Source organism: Lagopus leucura, unplaced genomic scaffold, assembly GCF_019238085.1.
Source record: "Lagopus leucura isolate 7727_CA_CO unplaced genomic scaffold, USGS_WTPT01 Super-Scaffold_100039, whole genome shotgun sequence".
NCBI classification, from domain to species: domain Eukaryota; kingdom Metazoa; phylum Chordata; class Aves; order Galliformes; family Phasianidae; genus Lagopus; species Lagopus leucura.
In genome coordinates this window covers 5008841-5026226 of record NW_024962288.1, presented here as the reverse complement: position 1 = coordinate 5026226, position 17386 = coordinate 5008841, and the positions used below count along the sequence as shown (strand labels likewise).

General features: G+C 38.5%; 1 protein-coding gene across 1 annotated transcript in view; it reads right to left on the bottom strand.

Moving 5' to 3' along the window:
- ITCH (itchy E3 ubiquitin protein ligase) overlaps positions 1-17386 on the bottom strand; it is a 60889-nt gene that overhangs the window by 2684 nt on the left and 40819 nt on the right. Inside the window, exons 10-20 of the mRNA XM_042883625.1 lie at positions 16454-16628; positions 15337-15403; positions 13417-13501; positions 11747-11875; positions 11055-11127; positions 10025-10096; positions 8250-8338; positions 7481-7640; positions 7072-7205; positions 2318-2458; positions 409-529 (exon numbers count right to left, since the gene is read on the bottom strand). Coding sequence (XP_042739559.1) covers positions 409-529; positions 2318-2458; positions 7072-7205; positions 7481-7640; positions 8250-8338; positions 10025-10096; positions 11055-11127; positions 11747-11875; positions 13417-13501; positions 15337-15403; positions 16454-16628 — 1246 coding nt within the window. The remainder of the gene's footprint in view (positions 1-408; positions 530-2317; positions 2459-7071; positions 7206-7480; positions 7641-8249; positions 8339-10024; positions 10097-11054; positions 11128-11746; positions 11876-13416; positions 13502-15336; positions 15404-16453; positions 16629-17386) is intronic.

Genomic DNA, 17386 nt, shown 5'->3' with positions numbered 1-17386 from the left:
ATGATGTTTTGCTTCAGAGTATAATTTTGAGAGACCAAAAGTAGCTAAAACCTGGTCCACGCAGTAATGTGATCATCCACTGATATTGGCTTTTTACCTCCCTTTCTTTCAAATTACTCATTCCTTAAACACGAGCAAAACTCGCTGTCAAGGATTTCAAAAGCAATCAGTCAAAAAGTTTATACTGGCAGAATCTCTGCGCTAGAAACGTGTCGGTTGTGAAGAAGAAAGTGAAGAAGAACACACTCACCAAACACTCACCAAACACTCACCAACACGTGAGGCTTCTCTCACACATTCTCAAAACAGAACTGTCAGCCTTCACGAACTCTGTTCTTCAGACACTGACTGAAATTTAAGTACTACATGTCACAGCCTGGATCTGGCAATAGTCAAAGAATCCTTTACCTCCAGTTCCTTAGCATCGAAATACTGCAGATACTGCTGTGGCAGAATTTCATTGAAGCCTTCAAAAAAAGCTTGTGTCTGTTCCTCAACACCTCGGGAAAGTCTCCATTCTGCTACCAGCCTGTAGAAGATACAGGAGGATAATTTACAATGGGCTATGCCAACCCAAGTTAATCTTTGTTAGTTTATTCTGAAATGAACCGTAAGTGATGTTAAGAAAAATTACATAAAGTCTGGGAAGTTCCAGGGATAGAGCACTGTACAACTGCACCTGCAGCCTTCACTCTGTGCCAACAGTTTTGAGTTAAAACCCTATGTTTCCAACCACTGCTACGGAAAGCATTTGAAGCTCAAACAGGAGGCAGCATCTACTCACTGATGATATTAATGAGAGCACAGCAGTCCCTAGGTATTTGGAGAAGGAAAAAAAAGGCAGAGCTAGATTCATCTAATATTGTCCCCAGAAATCTCAGTCATTATCCATGACAAGGTAAAATCTAGGTCAGGTGTACTGGTGAAGATAAGTAGGACTGCTAGCTTACCAAGAAACGACTATGTCCATTTGGAAAGTTCCATATTTGTTTCTGTTAATCATGAAACTTTGCTCTGTGGTAGAAACTCCACTCTCCATTAACAAAAAGGTGAAAAGCAGGCAGGAGACCCGAAGAACCTGAACCCAGGGAGAAGCAGATATTATGCTGAATTCAAGCCTAACCTGTCAGGAGAACTGGAATCTAAAGGAGAGATGAAACTCTGGGGAACGTAGCACAGGACCCAGAGTATGGCAGAAGAATATTACTTAGGCTGCAATCCGAGCTCTCCCTGGGTTCCTCAAAACTAGAAGAGAATGGTCTTCTGCAGATACTGCTTACTCTCCATCCCAATCAGTATTTTGCACAACTGCAAAATGCCAATATGTTCCTTCTGCAAATGTTACAATTTCTGTGAAATGCTCTTGGACGACTCATGAAAGCAATTCCTACTCTCTCATCTCTCAAACCTTTCCCACAAAAAGCCTTCACAGAACACATCAATAAGAAAGAGGAAAATTTTACTGATTCAATTTATCTCATGTCTGCCATGTGTGCAGTGGTTTCTTGCTTGTTTCCTCTTTGTTTTGAGCAGATCCTCTGTGTAAGACGATGCTGAAGTTCACACCTTAAAGCAGAGCTTGTACACTGCTGCTCACTGGGGATATTTTGAGACAAGGAGGGGATCCTTTGAGACAAGGCACCTCATAGTTTTTCTCCAGACCACCTGAGCTCATGGCTTTCTTCTGTAATCACTCGTAGGCTCCTTTCCTTGCTTTAAAACCTTCTGGTGCTGCTATATCATAATTCCTCATTTACGACAGTACAACACTTCACATTATTCACAATGCTGCCTTGTTCCAAATGCCAGGACATAACAGCACTGTAAGGGCAGTTCACATGGAAACCAGTATCGAAGCGATGCATTTTTAAAAACTTGAGTTTACCACAAAAGCATCCAAAAATGTTCTTTGGTTAAAAACAAGCAACAGCATAAATGGCTGGAGAGAACATCAGCAGTCTACAAAGGCAAAATGTGAATAATAATGTGTGCAATGGGGAACTACCATTCACATTTGTTGCCATGATGTTCTGCTAAACTAAATTATCCCTGGGGAAAAAAAAAAGCAAGTGGAGCTTCCACTAAACTGAATCTTTTGGGAAAAGTAATATATAGTAATATATTTTTTTAAATATTTCCACCAATATTTTCCTTCCAAATGCAGAATCTGAACGATTGCCACATTTTGCCAACATCAGTAATTATTCATAGACAGAATTTCAATAATGCTTCATATTGCATAGTGACAGTATTTTCTTGATTGAGATAAAAGAAACAGGAGAGAGAAGAGTATTTCAAAATCTTCACTTAATCTTACCTAATATATTCTTCTTTGTTTTCTTCTGTCACGAGAATGTTGCTACCATTTGGCTTCAAATCATGGCTTTTGATTTCACCCAGAATTTCTTTATCAACTGAGAAAAACATTTCCAAGCCACATTCTTCAATATCGTTCTCTCTGCAAGGAAGAAAACGTGATTATAAATAACCAGGTCCAGACTGTGCACGCAGTAGAATTGATGTGTATGAAGAATATAAGGACTTTTCTTAACTGTTTAGAGCTCAAGAATCAAGTTAAGGAAATGTTACACAATAACTGTGGTTCTGTAAGATTCACCCCACTGATGTGCATAAGCAAACTGTGCACTAGGTACAATAGCATCCTTAAATTCATGTGTCACTGGGCTGACAAACTACCCACTGCCTCTAAGTGGAATGCCCATGGAATGCAAAAACCTTTCAGTAATGACATTGTTGTGTTTCATTACCTGCTGCCTTGCCAAGTAATAGCAGATAAGAAGAAAAAGACTCAGAATGCTTAATGAATTATCTTCAGCTCCAGTATATTTATGGGACTATCTTGTAAACGTATCAGAACATCCCAAGCTCCTAAGTTAACAAAATAATGCATTCCTGAGAAAGAGGAATTTTCTCATTAGAGACTTCGTAGAAGAACCTTCATTCAACAAACACTGCTGGGATCTCTGTTCTCTCTATATGGTTCAGTAGCCAGAATAACAGGTGCAACATTGCAACGTCTATGTTGGTAAGTGCTCCTACCCAGCAGCGATGCACATACGCAGGGTGCTGTACTGGGGCAGGCAGGGACAAGGCTGCTGTCCCCACGGCAGCCACACGGTGCTGTGCTTTGCACTTGCTGCTAGAGCAGCACTGGTAGCACAGCCACGTTTTGGCTCCTGCCAAACAGTGCCGGCACAGCATCAACTCTGCAGCCCCTGAGCCAGCAAGGCTGGGTGTGGGCAAGAGGAGGGGGAAGGGCCATCAGCAGGGCACTGATCTACACTGACAGAAGGGATGCTGCACACCAGGTGATGCCACACACAGCACAAACAGCTGGGGAAGGGGCACAGCATGTACTGAGGTCCTGCTTTCCAAGGGGTGGCCAAACACTGCTTACTACTGATGGATCTCCCATCCCTCGGGGTGTCCAAGGACATGCTAGATGGGGACAAGATGATCCAGTGGTTGGCAACCCTGCTGGCAGCAGTGGAGCTGGAACCAGATGGACTTTGAGGTCCCTTCCAACCCAGGCCATTCTATAACGAGCAGAGAATAATTGTTTTCTCCCCTTGTATGGCCTTTGCTTGATGTTTTTCTTTTTCCTCCTTTTCCTTTAAATTGTCCTTGTTTCAACCTATGAGCATTTCATTCATTTATTTTCCAACCACATTTTCTCTCCCTCCTCTTCCTTTGAGGAGGGGCAGTGACAGCACGGGGTGGTGGTGTTCTGTTGACAACTGATGTGAAACCACCACTTGATGAACACTTCCAACATAAAATGCAAGTGTCCTGAACTATAAACATAGAAACAGCAATACTGAAAACACCACCGTGTTTACCGTATTTAGTGCTGTGATGCAACGGTGCTTCTCAATTTCATCTCTCCAAAATACAATATGAAATCTCAGGAGAGCTGATGGATGGCAAAATAAAATTACTTCTTCCTTTCAAATGAAAGACACCTGCTCTAACTGACTCGGCTTGAGCAGAGGGGCCTCACTAGATGAACTCTCAAGGACTTTCCAAACAAAGTAATTCTGCAGATTTTCTGAAACAGTGGAAATGAGAAAAACGAGCAGAAAGTTATTCCACGTTACTGCAAAATTTCCTGGGGCCTTGCATCATTTGCTTTTTTGGTGATTAATAACATGGTATCCACACTCTGCCAGCTGTGATTTTTTTTTTTACTGCACACTTACAGTCATTTCCTTCAGCAGTGCTGGTAAGCAGGTCCAGCTGCTGACCTCTGCATGTAGAGCTCAGTGCACAGTGCTTAGAGGTCTGAAGGTTCCTCTCTGAAATGCTCACAAACTTCCGTGTTTACTCAAAAAGGGGCAAAGCTTTCATGAACTCCAGATTAGAAGACTGCTGTATCAGTACAGACACTGCAATTGATATATAGCTTGTGTTTTTGCTAGAGATAGCTTTCAGAAAGGTTCTTGCTACAGCCCTAAGTTTCCTCATCGCTTTTTTTTCTGAGGCAATGAACTAGAAGTTAAAAAAAAATATATATCCAAACAGCCAAACTAGCCAAAAAGAAACCCCCTCAAAATACTAAGTGTAAATTAATAAAAGCGTATGTAACCAGGAATTTGAAACTAACATTTAGAGTGAAATGCAAAAGCTGTTTTGGACAAGTTCTGAGTTTCCTAGCTCCCTATACCTCCTGTGTAAGCTTCTCCTGGTAGGACTGCTGGTCCTACTTGGAAACATACTCAAACTTCTTGTACTTGGAAAGCTCACACAAACTATCACCTGAATGCTGTCTGGTAATGCTGCACACGTTGAAGTAAAGGTGAGGAGGGGGAAAAAGTAATCTGTAATATCTACAAGTCCTCTTCACTGCCACTGACAAGTAGCTTAGTACTGATATGCAGAAGGCTCTGTGCTCTCTTTTGATCCATTACAGTAACACAAGCATCAAAACAGAGAATAAATACAACACACTTCTGCACCAAAAGACCTTCAAGTTATCTATCAGATGTTATTAAAAAAAACCCAAAACACTGCTTTGAAATGTGCAAACGATAGTGCTGAACAAGTGCCCAGCTCACCTGTACTGCACAGACAAATGCAAAGAGGTGGCTATGTTCACACAAGGTTAATACCACTCCTTCACTCTTAGACTTTCCACAGAACAGGAATGGATTGACATTGTTCTTAAGGTAAATTTTGTTACACGTGGTACTTATTAGAATTTATTCACAAGTTCCATGCGCCTTGATTAAAGAGCAATTAGTGTAAAATTCTTTCCTGTAGCTTGCCTTTCTCTCACTGCTGTATTTGTTTGGTTTCTAAAACCCAGTGAGTCATAGGATAACTGTGGGAATTCAACAAAAACTGTTTAGAGCAGCAGCTGTGGAACAAGATAAACAGCATGAGGACCAAGGACACCTCTAGAAGAACGAACATCTCACGGCTCTGACTGGAGAAGTGCCTGAGTGAACGGTTGAAGAGTGTTTGTAGAATGCTCTGCTGGCATGTAAAGGTGGATGGGGAAGTCGTAGGGGTGGATGGGAAAGCTAGAAAAAGAAAACCTGTGAAGTGATGTGAGAACTTGTAAGAAATGATTTGGATCATTCACATCTGAGTCCGTGCATCAGACGCTGCAGATAACAAATGGTGTCTTCTTCTTATAAAGAAAGAAATACACACCTACTAGAGGTTCTTTAATTACAAGAATCAAGCCTTCCATCTTTTTTTTCCCTTTCAGGTCTCAATTTCTCGGCATCTTTACTCAAATACCAACTATTGAAGTTTCCTAATGAAACGTTCACTTACACACCTTCTAACAGCACATTACCCAGCACAGAAAAGGCTACTTCTTCAAAACTGATCCAAAACTCCTATTTCAACTTGCAAATATCTCAAAAGCTCTCTCACCCTTTCTTCCTTGCTTACGACAACACTCCCAAGATCCATCACCAGAGATTCACTACTTTTTGTCTGTCACGTTTCTGCTTTTAAAAAATGCATTCATCTCCTAAGCTTTTTAAAAAACGCTTCATCTTTCTGGAGTGAAATAAGTTTTACCTCTTTAGACACATAAACCAGCCTAACTCTGCAGATTTTTAAAAAATTATTATTTATTATTATAGCAGTAGAAGTTTTAACTGACTTTTTGCCCCTTCTACTCCTCAGCCCCCAATTCCTGCTTTTAACTGTCAGGAAAAGAAAATCACCACTGCTATTAGAAGAAACGATGCATAACAATCCTCAAATCTTGCTCTTATAGAATTAGTACCGAATTACAATGCCTTAAAACTAAATGCTGTTTAAAATTATTACTAAGTGGTATTTTTTGTGACATTTCCAAAACAGTTCTCGTCTATAAACTGCAGATCCTTTCTACTTACTGCTCTCTGGAGAGGAAATCTGCAAAGGAGTGAAGAGGACTTAAAAAGAATACGAATGTAGAGCGTACAAATGACTGACAATGCATACATGGAAGGCTAGATGTAGAAATGGGCTTAAATCATCCACCTTGGAGCAAAAAAGCAACAACAGCTAGAAAATATACAAGAATTAACTTTAAATCCTTGATATTAACTGTCCAGTAAAAAATGCAGCTACGACTGACATAAGAATTACGTGACAGCCAATAATAAGCTACATTTACTAACTGCAAGTCACTGTAAGTCCCAATGTGCTTTCTAACTAAACCAGCTATTTTAAAGCACTACTGACAGGATTTTTGCTGATTTCTTTCACTGATTTCCAGGTTCAATGGAATTTACTTGTGTTATTAGTAACAGCATGCAAGAGTACCGCTTCTGTCTAGCTACATTTATTTAAAAATGGTAATAATGGAACACAAGATGCTGTGTAGAATATCCAGTGAACTAAAAATGCAATGAAGTCTTGCATATCTAATTATTTGTGTATCTCAAATGAGGGTAAAAGTTCCATTACTGTTCTGTAATTGACATACCCTGCTGCTCACTGGTGGCTTGGGTATTTTTCAGTAATAAATTTACATTTCCTTTCTGGCATGAGTGAAAAAATAAACATTTTATTGCCATTTCAAGAACAAAATCAAGTCAAACTCACTTTACCCAGATGAGAGAGTTGTAAAACTCTGGGTCAACAGATTCTAAATCCTTGAGTCCTACTGGCTTGTTTAAGATACGTTTATAGAACGGCAGAGAGAAACCAGTGTCAATGAATTTTCCATGGAACAAAGCCTGAAGAACATGAAAACAGACAAAATAATGCAAAGGATGACTGAATACTCAATACGACAACATTCTGTACTGTGAACCAACAAAATTTGAGAGCTCAATATTAGAGCAACCCAGAATATTACAGCTGCTAATATATTTGATTCATTTATACTCATAGTAGTTATACCCAAACACCTCGTAAAAATTTTAGCTCAAAGATGCATTTTTAATTATTCATTTGATGACAAAATATTTAAAGGAAAAACTGCAGAGATAACTTTTGTTTTTGAACATACCATGGCAATGAACCTTCCAATAAAACGGAAGTATTTCAGATGGTCTGGATTAATGTAGGAGGCTGGGTTTATCTGTAAGCAGTAGTTATCTTTTCCAGCATATTCAAACAGGCAATACATTGGGTTCAAAACTTCATGTGATAACAGAAAGAACCATTCCCTGAAATCACAAACAAAAAGTACATTTCAAAAGATTAAAAATGAGCGGAACAAACTGATAAGCTGAAAGTTGACCTAGAAACTTGCCAATACAAGTAGTCAAGCTGACTTCTTTCCCAGAAACTATGGCTAAACTGAACTGAAACTAACAAAAATGACGGTTTAGCAAGCAAAGTTACAATGTTATCCTACCATCAGTGGTGTGAAAAATGACTCCTCATTTTAAACAGGCAATTGAAATGCTATCATGGGCTTAAACTGTAAACTTTTAGGCAATGCTAATTAATTTATGCTCTTCTCATTACATTCACGTAAGAGGTTTGACTTGAAAGTAGATTTCCACCCATTTTCAGTAAACCTCTACTGTGGTTATCAACAATCATGACAAAGCCAATAAACTGTGCATCTGTTGAGACAGATTAAAGCAATTCCTAAAGTGAACTGAAAAGAGTCTTAAACAGTTTTAAGGCATGCAGTGATATTCTAAGGAAAGATTAGGAATGAGTTTTGCTAATATTCTGAAAGCAATGCAGTCCAAGGATTTACTTCAGAGAAGCCTTCAGAAAAGCTTGCAGGAAAAACCATTATTTGCCATTTTAGTTCAGCTTACCTTGCAACACCTCCATAATCTAAGCCTTCTTCACCAGGGAAAATAACCCACAAACGTCTCCGCAGATCCTGAGGGCTGAAGCTCATTATCTTAGTAAAAGAAAAACAATCCATTTACGTGAAGAAAACAGCTATAAGCATTGGCTGGGCATATTACTATTTACTACACCAAGCAGCATTCAACGAAACATGAGTTCATGAAATAGCAGAATCACAGAATTGCTCAGGTTGGAAAAGACCTTACAGATCATCGAGTCCAACCACAACCCAACCATCCTACCCAACTCTAACAGCCCTCTGCTAAATCATGGCCCTGAGCACCACATCCAAACAGTTTTAAACGCATCCAGGGATGGTGACTCAACCACCTCCCTGGGGAGCCCATTCCACTGCTTAACAGCCCTTCCTGTAACAAAGTTTGTCCTGACATCTAACCTTCATTGAGGGGTTAGTAGCAAACATATTTCCACAAATTAACAAGAAAGAAAAATAATAATTTGCAAATCAAAGACGCATGCTTAGGCCAACAGCCTGCACATAAGTACCTGACAAAAAAAAACAGCCAAAAAATAATACGGGGCCAAAGCACATACATTCAGGATCTTTAAAATACAATATTGAATGGTACCTGAGGGGCACCCAAGTTACAAGTGGTGAAGAGAAAACACACACACACAAAAAAACCACCTAGAATAAAAATTGTTTGCAATGACAGGCATAGAATTTAGATAAAAAATTATTTTAAAATCTCTACTAGCCTGTAGTTATCATTACAGCAAATTCTGTATTTCCAACACAAATAACTACTACTGACAAATGATTAGCTACAGTTCGGTCTTTGTGGTTACATCATCTAAACTACTGATCAAGCAGCATGTTTTTGTAAACATTCCAAGGTTTGTTGACATGTACATGGTCATACTACCTCTCTCTTGCTTCTTTCTAGTAGTAACATAATTACTTCTACAATTACTATAAAATGACAAAGTGCAATTTTAGAAATTAGTTTGGAGTCAATTTTCAGTTCCAGGGCTTGTTTTGTCTGCTACTAGCCCCCTTTATTATTTGACCAAGCAGATTCTCATGTTGTTTCTGCATGCTCAAATTTGTTTCTATCAGACTGAAAAACAGCTGCTCTCAGCTTCTATTTAACAAGCAGCGGAAGCGATTATTGCCACAATTAACATTAAAAAAGTAAAAGGAGAATTCCAAAGCACTTCCAAATATTGTACAGAAACAAATTTTAAGCGTGGTTTAAGTCTCAAAGCATTGTGAAATTTTGCTACTAGTAATTTAAATACAATTAATCATTTTGGTTTTCTTTCAACCACTTCATTATTCTTCTGAAGATCCCTAACACTGAGACAAGTTCAGCTTAACGTATTTTGGTACAAAAGTGTGCTTATGGAACACAGGATAAGTGTGCCAACACAGCAGAGCACGCTAACTTCCAGAGGAGGGGGAGCTGCACTCTTCCCAAAACAAGATTTTAAAGAACTTAGTGGAAAAATAAATAATTTATATACATATATAAACAGATAGATAAGATATAGATATATTTATATTTGTTTCACAGACACAGTGACACTTGGAGACACAATTTCACATTTTTGCATGATCTTTAGATATACAAGCAAGGCTGCATGCTGTTAGTTTTTGTTCGTCTCTATTCAAATAACATAATTAAGATGTCAGGGCATTAAGAATGACACACAGATAACAGATTACTTCAATTCAACTTCTCATGCCCACTACTAATATGTTTTAGTACAATACCTGTTGAAATGAGTCTTCAAATAATGTTTTTCTGCTCACTGTGATCTTTATGTGTTGTGGCATTGCCAGTTGCTGAAATGACATTTTGCAGAGGTGAGATACACAATCACTTCATGTTTCTAATACTGTTTTAACTGTAGTTTACTATAGACACTGCTTTAAGAGGTAAAGGTAGATGTCACTAATCCATATAAGCAGCCAGCAATCAAGACACTTTCACTTCTATTTATTCAAAGAACAATTGCTTCCACAGCTGAGATCTACAGCAAGGTACACAGGTCTTCTGATCCTGCTTTGAGCAGCTTCAAAATGTACTCTGCCAGAACGCAGGAAAACATTAAGATCAAACACATACTCTAAATCAGCAGGCCTTCCAGCACAACATTTCAAACAAAAAAAAAACATTCTGTGGTTGTTCTGTGCAAGGTGAAAAATTAGGCTCCACTCTGCTTTTTCAAACTATAATTCATGGACTTTTGAAAACTGAACCAGTTAAAACAAAGACTTTTTCCAAGGCACCAAGTTACATAATCCTATGGTGTTTGCAGAATTTAAAGGACCAAGACTAACAGTGCAATTTGCTCCTACATGAGGCCATTCCAATCTGTAACATAGGATATTCTTCCAAGCTTAGACATACATGTTCTGTGCCAGACATCTTGCTCTTCTTTCAGAAGCATTCATGCAGAAACTACATCATGTATTAACCGTATTTCAGAATACTGTGCTTTCACACATCCCCTTAACAGCGTAAGGAAAACTGCACTCTTAAATTCAGCAGTTTGCAAAATAAACTGTAAATAAACGTAGGTTTTCTATACCAAGTTTTAAAGCTGCCTTCCCACTTCCACCAGTTTACGCAGGCCTGGTGTTTTTTCTCCCCTTTTTAAATTCACTTAAAGTAGGTTAATTAATTAATTAATTTGATTTGATTAATCTTATTTGTAGAGCACTGAATAAGTGGTTCATTCACAGCAAGTCAGCAGAACACAAAAAAGCAAACAAATGTTCCCAATAAAGAAATCCATACCTGACACCAGAATCGGAAATAATGGACCTTTGCCTTGAAATCCCGAACATAGGCTATGTGGGGCCCGTTGTCTCTGGAACCAAAGCAAGAAGAAAGAATTTCAAGAGTGTTTCCGTAATTTAAGACAAAGTCTGCTGATTTATTATCTATGTAGCTACACGGTTCAGTTGGCTTTCTGGCTGGATATTCTTTTCACTTGAGAAAGTTGGTTTTTTGTATTTTTAAACTAAAACAACCTCTCCTTTGTAAACAGTAAAGTGTAAACGCAGTATTTTTTCAACAGTATCTACCTATTAATTGTATTTAGAAATGTAATAAGAAGAATGGAATGTCATTGACCATTTGGTTAATTTAAGTTTGTACTTAAGTTCTGGTTTTAATTCCACTTAATCTCCTAAAATGCAAAGAAAGAAAAAGTGTATTTACAAAAAGAAAGACTAGTAAATGGAAGAAAGGGATCTGGTCATTAGAAATACCAATAAACCTCATGTCATATCTACTAGTTAGCAAGGGGAATTCTGAAGTGTTCAAAACACTCCTCTTCAGGAGGAGTTATCAGTGGACTAAAAAAAAAAAAAAGAAAAGAAAAAGGTTACATGAAAAGCTTCCTGTACACAAAACAAAGAGGAAATAAACTTTCAAAACCGATGGCTGTTGAACTTCACATTCAAAAGCTAGTAGTCAACACTTACAGAGCAGACTTGCCCGTGCGGGGATCTATGTATGTAGTGGTTCTTCTATTGTGATCCACAAAATACGGAATGCCATCCACAGTAAATCGCATTTCCCAACCCTCAGGTAAGGGTTTCTCATTTAATTGACTGTGAGTACAAGAAAACACATGGGAACTTCATGCAGCTTAACACAATTAAGGCAACCAACCAGTGACTGGAGACAGTAATAATTTTAGTGCGTCTAGAAGTGCAGGCTGAGAAACTTTCCATTTTTTCTGTCCTGTTCTCTCCAATTTTCAAGTCAGCTCTCAGACCACAGTGATTGTTTAAATAAATTTTTAGCTCTTTCGGTTGCATTATCTAGAATAACAGCAAATAGAAACTGTCATTTTTACTCTGAAACTGACACTGCCTTATTAAATAGCTTTAGCTACCTCACATATAATTGCAGTAGCCAAAAGCTTCGAGTGTTTCAGAATGACAAAAATAAAAGAACATAAAGGAAATACAAACAGTGCTCTTGTGTAATTTTCTGACAACTTCCAACTCAAGTTTGATATCAATGTAAGTGTATCTTGAAATACTTGGAAATCTTCAGCAGTATCCACCAAAGTGTTCCCAGAGACCTTCCCCCATGGAAAGACACTGTAGGATCATGTTTCAAGCTATAAATTTAGGTGGTTATTAGAAATAATAGTGTTTTCCATTCAGTTAGCTGCTGCAGATGTGCCTGGCACAGAAAGGCCGTCGTCTCTGGCTACAGCTATTAGCACCTCCACTTCTCTTCCTCTTGTGTAAGGGAGAGGTGAAGTTGTTTCACCTGGTGGAAATTTTCATCTCACTCAGAAAATCTGGGATGAAACATCCTTCACTCTTCACTTCCTACCTCCAAGAGACAAAGAAACTGGACCCCAAACTAAATAGTAATAACACTAATCAATTACTTGTGGTGGTGTCTCAAGTTTTCTTTGTTTCTCTTTCGTAGTATTTTTTTTTTTAATTTAAAAAAATGATAAGGAGGAAGTGCTGCAGTTCCTGGAGTTTGTGTTTTCATCTCTATCTCTTTGCTATTGTCTGTTTGATAAACAATATTTTGACTCAGAATCTTCTACATCACAGGATGCATGAAATCCTTCTCTCTCTCCCGCAGCAATACAAATATACATACAATATATAAAAATAGTAGGAACTGTTCTGGGGAATTAACTCATTGCTGCTGACCAAGATTTTCCTGCTAACTCTATTATTACTCTGTGATATTTTTGACAATCTCCATTTCAGTGGTATCCTTTAAAAATCACTGTCTGAGAACTATGTATAGGACACGGGGGAATGGTTTTAAATTGGGACAGGGGAGGTTTAGGTTGGATATGAGGAGGAAGTTTTTCCACCCACAGGCTGGTGAGGCACTGGAACAGGTTGCCCAAGGAGGCTGTGGATGCCCCATCCCTGCAGGCATTCAAGGCCAGGCTGGATGTGGCTCTGGGCAGCCTGGGCTGCTGGTTGGTGACCTGCACACAGCAGGGGGTTGGAACTGGATGATCTTTAAGATCCCTTTCAACTCCGGCCATTCTATGATTCTGTGACAGCCTATGTTTGAGCCACAAGCAGCATCACCTAGCCCTCATTATTGTCACTTTGTTACATTTTCACCTCAGATTTACAAGAAGCTGCAATTGATTTCTTACCCCTGACTCCTAGGATCTTCCCACTGCGTGATACGTGTGTTGTGATTGACAAAATACACTCTGCCATTGCTGTCGGTTCTCTTTTCTAAAAATATACAAAAGGAAAACAAATTTCAAGACCTAGGTTACCATACTGTTGAAACATTAAATGAAACAAATAAATCCAACTACCAGAGCCTGCCACAGCCTCACCTGTGTCCAAGTTTCTCCATACCTCCTTTGACACAACAGCTTTTCACTTTCATTGACATTATGCCTTACTAGGCTATTCACAAACAGCAGTTTATCTAAATAATTCCAACTGCTAATAATCATATGAAACTGCATCATCACCCATCCCCAGTGAAAAGCTGCACTTAAGGTGTTCATGCAGAATTTCTTAGCATCTCAATTTTTACCATGAAAAGATCAGCTGTCTACAACTGTGCAGCTAATAGCTAATAGGGTCTGGACATCACAGTAACAACAGAAACATTTGTGGGAAGGAAACAGTTAACCACAAGAGATTCACCTTCATTACACACACTGGCCTTCTTCTTGCACTTCTTAAAAAGCTTTTTCAGGTATTTTTCCAAATTAAAAATGTATAAGAATTAAAACATAGATAAGATGATTTTCTCTATTAAGATCCTTTACCATGTTTTTTTTTAGCTCTAAGAAAAAAACAATTGGAAGCAAGCAAAAAGAGAAGCTGTTTGCTCCACAAGAAATCCCAGCTGCTTTGATTTTTGCTACATGCTTCACAAACCATACAGACAATGAAGACAAAAGAGGCTGCAGAGGTACATAAAAGAATCAAGAGAGTACAGAGGTTTGTGAACAGCAGTATCATCTTTCATACTCATCTAACAGACAGGAAATGAAAGTGAACGTGGTTTCCAAGGTTATTGCTCAGGTAAATATATGTCCATGACTCTAAACCGTTTACAATAAATGCAAGGATTTGGTCTTCTGGATCATCTGGCATTTCTTTACACCATTTTTATTTAGGGAATTATGAGGCATGCAGAATGTAGAAGACAAATGACAAAAAAAGGCCAAAGTTTGACTACAATAGGTAAAAAGCTCCAATTTACAAGGGAAGTCTGGAAGCAGACACTTGTCTACAGGAGCTGCACTGGCAGCAGCGTTCATCTCAAAATGGAAATGCAGTTTCATGGCTTCCCAAGCAACATCAGTCTGAAAAACACACTTTGAAATATTGCGTATGTAGTGCAACAAAGCGCAACAATGTTATGGCGTGATGTTGCATCTACATGAGAACAGAAATCTAAGTAGTTACATTTGAAAAACAAAACAGCAAAATCCCAACTCTAACTCTGACAGGCAGTCACTTGCTTTAAAATTAAACAACCCTGATAACACTGCCTGTGTATCATGAAACTTGAGTTCTCACATCTGCTTCACAGTCACAGCAGGAATTAAATTTTACATTTTTATACACATGCACAAAAAATTGCATTCACTGTAAACTGTTAAACCTGTGAAGTACAAAACCAAACAAATTTATCCCAGGGAGAGGGACAAGTCCAGGAGTGATTATTAGCTGTCATTACAAAAGCTTTTCAGAGCAATAAACACCAAGGGTGGCGAGAGAGGGGGTAAACCCTGCCTAATGAAAGTGGTGAAAAATAGGATGACAGTATGATAGGTGAAAGAAGCTATTGTGACACAACAGTTTCTGAGAGAAAACAGAATACTCTGTAGTTTCTAAAGCACTTCAGAACTGCACATCCTTGTCAGGACTTGACATTTTAACAGAACGCTTGATTGGATTTAATTTTGAAAGGAAAAATAATCTAGATTTTCATTTAAACAAAAGTAGCCTAGAAAAGCTGATAAAATAACTTGGCAGAAATCTTTAATGCTTTAATGTCTAATTACACTGCCTTACAAAACGCTATTTCAAATCAGCCTTACCCCATCCAGGTGGCAGTGGGCCAAGGGGATCGAATTCTTTGTTCTGAGTGGAAGAAAAGTCCTGGTTCTGAAAGTCACACAAACAAATGGTGCATTAATAATGGCCAGCTACCATCCATTTGCTTTCCAGATGTTCTAACACAGCCATCATAAATTATTGAACTATATATGCATTTTTGTTGATTTTACATATAACTAAAGATGCCAATATTTTTTTTTTCTTTAAAAAAAAAAAAAAAAAAAAAAGTGGAAACTGCAAGCAAAGACAGCATGCAGTTCATTACAAATTGGTCTTTTCTTTGGCCTCACTTATTCCCTGGTACTAAGCTCTCCTGTTAGCTAATTTTACAGCCCTTGGCATGCTTCATGAACTGCAGAGCCAAGAAAATAATTATCCTTTGTGAAGTGCCCCTGCCTAAGCAGAAGGAAATTAGTACAGTATTACCCCAAATAATCAGAAAGCAAGCCACTTCATTCCTGCATACAGTACTCTTTTCCCCACCACTCAGAACCTGCTCTGTTCTTGACAGGCTAGTAGCATTTCAGTTTCTGTAGCCTACTTCAGAGGCACTGCACCTACTGTTACAGGCATTACTCCTGCTATTCAGAGGCAAGCAATACACTTGCAATTCTGGAAGGTTTATCTTCAATTCCTCTGCCTTGATTACATTCATTTCATTTCACCCAGAGTAGAAACATGTCCCGTGAGCCTGCCTTCCTTCCCAGTCTTTGGCTAAGCCATTGCAAGACACAATATAAATAAAACAGCACTAATTTTATCAACATTAGACATAAATTTTAAAAAGAACATCAGATATATTCAGCTGTAATATATATTATATATATGCAAAAACCATCACGCTGTCTACAGCCATTGCAAGGACATGGGCCAAGGTTACCATTTACTACTTCATCCCATGCCACAAACTCAAAGCTAAGATACATCTCAAGAATAAACTGTAATGAAGGCTGGAATCATTGCCAGAAGAAGTCACCCACAAACAGGCTCAAAACAATCGTACAAACCCAGCTTCAATCTGCAGAAGAGAGAATAATGGGTTCAGAACTCGGAAAAGATGCTTCTCTTAGCTTTTACAGTCGGCACTGCGTTTCTTACCCCATAGATAAACCTCTGATTGAACTGCTGCATCGCTCCTTGAAGCTGACTGCGCTGAAGCTGCCACTGTTCGTAATTTCGGACAGACTCTAACGTTGGCCTCTGCCACGTTGTTGTTCTCGTGAAGTGGTCAACGTAGTAAATTCTCCCCATGTTGTCAACTCGTCGCTCCCAGCTTTAAAAAATTAAAAATAAAATTAGATCTGCGAGTTCTCAAGAGCAGCCAGTTGTAATGGTTCAGCAGCACGTACAGGCAAACAGCCATTACATTTGGAAGCAGACCTGAGGCACAGGCTCATTAATAGATGTGGTTTTCATCTTTTACTCTCCACTAATGCTATGTAAAGAGCTAAAATAACATGTAATCCCCTCTATGTTTTTCCCAACTCAGATTCACTCTAATTCCTGCACTTCCAGTTTAAGCACTGAAAGGTTGAAACCTACCTTTCAAGTGCTACACCAAACACTGTCAATAATGTACTGTTACTACTGCATTTACCCCAGCCAATCTGTAAGACAATAATCTGCAGGCTTCTCATAAAGACAAGAAAAACTCAGATAGCTGAGTGGTACAATACAAGATTTCTTCATGCTCTTTTCAGTAAGTTCAATCTGTTTGGACAGAAATTCTTGTTTGCTGGGGAGAGGGGATTTCCCCTCCCCACCCTCCCTCAATATTTCAGTCCCCAAACATCAACACTATTTACAAAACTTCACATTTGAAAGGCTTGGGTTGGAAGGGACCTTAAAGACCATCTGGTTCCAATCCAATCCCCAAATTTGAATAAAACCACTATGGTTTTGAGTAAGTTTTAATAATACAGTAACAAATTCTCTCAAAATTAAAAAAATGAAAATAATAATAATTGAATACAACAATTAGGTTCCCTTTACTCTCTGCCAGTTTGATTTGTTCTTTAAAATCTAATTCTC